The sequence below is a fragment of the Phoenix dactylifera genome, chromosome 7 (assembly GCF_009389715.1).
Source record: "Phoenix dactylifera cultivar Barhee BC4 chromosome 7, palm_55x_up_171113_PBpolish2nd_filt_p, whole genome shotgun sequence".
NCBI lineage: Eukaryota > Viridiplantae > Streptophyta > Magnoliopsida > Arecales > Arecaceae > Phoenix > Phoenix dactylifera.
Window position 1 is genome coordinate 4,358,425 of NC_052398.1, and position 5,093 is coordinate 4,363,517.

General features: G+C 45.8%; 1 protein-coding gene across 1 annotated transcript; it reads right to left on the reverse strand.

Moving 5' to 3' along the window:
• Positions 1-372: 372 nt before the first annotated feature.
• LOC103702294 (G-type lectin S-receptor-like serine/threonine-protein kinase LECRK3) lies at positions 373-3,842 on the reverse strand. Its single transcript, XM_008784656.4, has one exon. It carries the CDS (start codon positions 3,697-3,699, stop codon positions 1,264-1,266), a length of 2,436 nt encoding a protein of 811 aa, XP_008782878.2. The 5' UTR covers positions 3,700-3,842; the 3' UTR covers positions 373-1,263.
• Between the last annotated feature and the right edge of the window lie 1,251 nt (positions 3,843-5,093).

A 5,093-nucleotide genomic window follows, 5' to 3' on the forward strand; every position in this document is an offset into this window, starting at 1 on the left:
GGGTTCCAACTCAAAATCTAGATATCAATTCAGATCAAACATATACCATAATATATACTAAATCAATGCATTTATTTTATAGCAACATGATCGGGACAAAGTTTTTGATCCAATTAATATATGTAAGATTTTTCATCTTGACTCGCGATTTGGTCATAATTTGTGCTCAAGATTATCCAGCCATTTCTCTCGGAGAAAAGAAATACTAACAAAAATCACTAGGCCATACCATTATCTAGAGTCATTGCTTGGAAGATTTGTCTTTCCCTCCTCTTTTGTGATCGGCCTTCCATGGTTCGTGGAAGAACAGTTCTCTTGAAAAAACAAAAGTTCCTACCTCACAATATACTGAAGACAGCTGACATCCCCATGTAGTGAAGCCAATGAAACATTCCATAAGGATTGTACTTTATACAGAGAAAAAAGAATTCCTACCGAGCGATATACCAAAGACAACATACATCTTATATTTTTTGGTAAATTCCATCCATCTTATCTTACCAACCAAATAAAACATTCCATGAGGGTCACCACCATCTAGGTCTCTGCATGCTCAATCCTCACATAGATCCGGTCCGTTATTAATTAAGGACCACACGCATCTACAGGACATCAGGCGGCTACTGATGGAGTGTGAAGTCTCCGAAGTTGTGCACGTGTTCTGAAAGTCAAATAGAGCTGCTGATTAGGTCACTTGTCCATTATTCTGGTGATATTCTATAAATCCGCTTTGCACCTGTTCCGCTATCTTTGTATAGCATTTTGTCCAGTGACTCAAATGGTAGTGCTCATACGAGACTAGTATGAACTCCGGTGTAACCAGAAAAAAACAAAAACAAAAGAGAGAGTACAAGTGTGGATAAAATGAGGAAGAATCTTCCACTAATTCCAAATTCAATGCACAAACAGGAAATAAATAAGAATAATTTTTAGTAGGGCAATCTTTTCCTAACTCGTTAGATTACAGTCCTGCTACCCTCGTGTGCATGAGAATGTAAGCGAGGGCTCCTTCAACACTTATCTCTGCTTCTCGGTCTCAATTTATGGCGAATTTGCATTAAGATTCCAATCTTTGGAGACTAGAACTAGAAGCCATCAGTGTCTTTGGAGACTATAAGTGACACCACTATTTGGTGCTGTAGTCTGCCTTTTACTAACGTAATACATGACTCTTAGAATTGCAATAATCAAAGGTGGCCTTTGAGGTTCTTAAGAGCAAGCAGGGGACGTAGGCCAAAAAACGAAAACAGAGAAGTTAAATGCTTATCTGATTGGAGTAATATGCGATGAAGGGTCTGGGGGAACTGAAACCATAACTGCTCCTTCTAGCATCTGATTTACCTTCTTCATTGAAGGCCTCAGCGATGGCTCCTCCTGGATGCACCAAATGGCCACCATCACAAGCGTCTCAAACATCCCCATGTCAGCCATCGCCTCTTCATCATTGCCTGCCAAAAGTTCCAGATTCCCTTCTCTGTAGCAGTCATAAGCCCAATATACCAGCACCGCTCTGTCCTCGTCCCCGGCCTCTGCTTCCAGGTTCTTCCTGCAGCATATGATCTCCAGCAACATGACCCCAAAGCTGTACACATCCACCTTCGCTGTGATCGCCGTATTTCTAAACCACTCAGGTGCGACATATCCTCTTGTACCCCTTATGCCCGTACTCGTTCGAGACTGGTCGGTTCTTAGAAGCTTGGCCAGCCCAAAATCTGATATCCTGGCAACGAAATTCTCATCCAGAAGTATGTTCTGAGGCTTTATATCGCAGTGGATGATCTGCGTGCTGCACTCATCATGCAAGTAAGCAAGTCCCCTCGCAATCCCCGTGGCAACCTGCACTCGTTTAATCCAACTCGGCCTCTCACTCCCAAACAGGAAGCTGGTGAGTGACCCATTGCACATGTATTCGTACACCAGAATCCGATGAGTTCCTTCGTTGCAGAAACCAAACAATCTAACCAAATTCTTGTGGTGAGTCTGGCCGATCGATCTCACCTCGTTGGTAAATTCCTTCTCGCTGTCCTCATGCAACGTTTTATGTAGTTGCTTCACTGCAATCGAAGTTCTGGCGTCTGATGCCAGCAGCAACCCCTTGTAGACTGCTCCGAAAGATCCACTTCCCAGTTCCTCGCTGAACCCTTTGGTAGCCTCTTCAAGCTCCTTGTAAGTGAAGATCCTTAGGTTTAACCCCAGCATGGTCGTGTCCTGATTGTGCTTCATCAAACTCCTACTGTGGCAGCAGTATACCATAGCAAAGATTGCAGTAATCAAGATCAAATTGAGAAGCCCAGAGCTTCCCAGAAGCAACGATTCGACGAGAATCAAAGTGCTTCGATCATTTCTTTCCATGGCTCCAACTGTACCTGGAGGCGGAGGAAAGGAGGCATTATATTTGGGCACTTTGATGAGCAGCTTCCCTCCGACATTTCCCGTCCTCCCATTCGACAGAGGCAGCTTCTTCTTCCAACACTCTCCGTTCCTATAGACCGCGACCGCGCACAAGCAATCGCTCAAACAGAATGATCGGCAGTTCTCTTCATCCACCTGTGTGTAATGCTCATAGTCCGCCTTTGGCCAGTCGACACCGGACACCGTCTCCAGTTTGAACGAATCCGATTCATCTAGCTCGCAGCTCTGCAACTCAAAGTCTGGCTTGCAGCCTTTAAATTTCATGGCGGAATCCATGAACAAATAGCTCGATGGGCACCGGCAGTCGGGCCTCTTATTCTCGTCCAACACACAGAAGCTATTGAATCCACATGCGCCGCTCCCGACGTCGGTCAGAACTCTCGTGCAAATGTCTGAAGGAATGACGTCCACGGCCGTCCATTTGTCCCCCCATATCGCCTTTTCTGATTCCTTCTTCGGGTAGACGTAAACCGTGAAGACGCCGTCGACGTCGAGCGTCGCCCTCTGGTAGAAATCTTCGGTCGAATAGGTGCCGTTGGAGGTTATATTGATTTGAGTACCGTTGGTTAGAGCGTAGTAGAGGTCGCCGGACGTGCTGAAGACGAGCCGGGAGTTGGAGCCGGAGCCCATGGTGTCGGTGGCCCAGTAGGCGTCGTAGAAGTTTCTGGAGGGCAGCGGCGCCACCGGGTAGAGCACCAGGTTGCCGTCTGTCTGCGCCGCGAGAGCGAACCGGCCTGTGGAGAAGTTGGAGTCCATGAAGCGGGAGAAGAGGCTGAGCCCCGGGGTCAGGACTTGGCCCGGGAGGAGGGTGTCGGCCGGCAAGCTGAAGCTCTGCCATAGAGGGGAGGAGAAGCTGGGGGAGGAGAGGATGAGGTTGCCGGTGTCGAGGAGGGCAGCGTAGGAGGCGTTACTGACTCCGGGGTTCCAGATCTCGTTGCCGGTCTGGTCGGTGAGCGAGAGCTGGCCATCGGAGGTGAGCTCGAGCTTGGACCCGGCCTGCACGGGGGTGTCGCCGTTGGCGAACCAAACGATGGTCTGGGGGGAGGTGGAGTTGAACCAGATGGCGAGGATGAAGAGGGAGGCGTTGGAGTCGAGGCGTCGAAAGCCGAAGGCGAAGTCGCCGGAGGGGGAGGGCCAGGAGGTGGCCCGGCCAAGGGGGGTCAGGGAGGTGCCCCGGCTCAGGTTGGCATAGGTTTGAGCATAGGTTTGAGCCGTTGCCGGGATAGTGAGGGTAAGAAGGAATAGAGCGAAGGGGATGAGATGGCGTGAGAGAGCGAGGGATGCCATTGTGAGAGATTTTTTTCAGCACCACTGGCTATTCTTGTTCCCGGGCTTAATTGGGCGGTGGTTGGAGACGATAACAAGACCTATGAGAACGGCGATGGTTCGGTGATGACTTTTCTCCATGGCGGACCTTTCTTTTCCCGAATGACTTGGGGGTTCTGGCGACTTTTAATTGGTTTCTCCGGTCAAGCCAAAAATTTCTCGATAAGTCCAGGCAGACTTGAATTTGGACATGTGCTTAAGCCGTGTTGACTTGCTCAAAGTTTTAGGGCTTAAACTGTCCTATTTGCTCCTTCGGATCCATACCAATTCCTGCATATTTTTCTATGCTTTGGAATCTAAGAAGTAAGAAGGGGTCTGATTTAAGCAGAGAACAGATCTAGATTTGGGATTAAGTTTAATCAGCTGGCTGGTTGCAATTGGACTTTCGGCTGGATCTAAAATTCTGTTAGCCGACTTCAAGTTTCTTTTCTAGCACGTAAGCCTTGATGGGCCAACACAAATTGCATGAGACCCGTGCATGGTCAGCTTAGAGAACTGGATCGAGGTTCGGAACTGAATCCTAACTCTCAAGTTTATTGAATCATTTGGTCCATCATTGGTCAAATTAAGTTTCAACATGGCTGAATTCAAGCGGAAAGGCCTTCTATTCTGTTGTTGGTCTGGGTTGGGGGATCCGATCGTGTATGAATCGGGATTGGAAGTGAATCCTTAAAATTATCGATATTAATATAAAATCAAAATATAATTAATGAGCCTAATAACAAATATGAAAATATGCATATGTTGAAATTACCACTTAAAAGTAGATTTATTTATATATTTCATATTTTCTTACGCTCTCCCTCACATGTAGGCCAGATTTTTCTTTAATGGGTAAGCCCAACATATGAAATTTTTAATAATGAGGTTAAAGAGTGCCGAGACAGAGTTCGAACTCAAAACCTTCGCTCTGATACTATGTTGAAATTACCACTTGTCCCAAAAACTTAAGTTAATAGGATAAGGTAAATTTATTTATATATTTCATATTTTCTTACAAAATATAAAATTTATGTTACAGATAGAGTAAACTATCGGGTCAAGCAGGGTTCATAAAAAGCAAACCCATATCTTGATTAAGATCGATGCTAGTGAGGGCTCGATCGAGTCTAGGTCAAGTTCGGGCCTATATATAGGTAACTAACAGTGATTACGATTAAAAATACTTTTGTTAGGTTGAGATTACTGATCTTATCATAACAACAAGTGATCAGATGAAGCGAGACAAACGTGGTTCATGGTTATGAGGGAAGAAGTCGATAAAAGAAACACCAAATTGAAATCCTATGGTTATTTTAAAGAAATATTTGCATAAATTAGTGATATAGGGCGGCAAAGCTTACTCCTCTTTCACT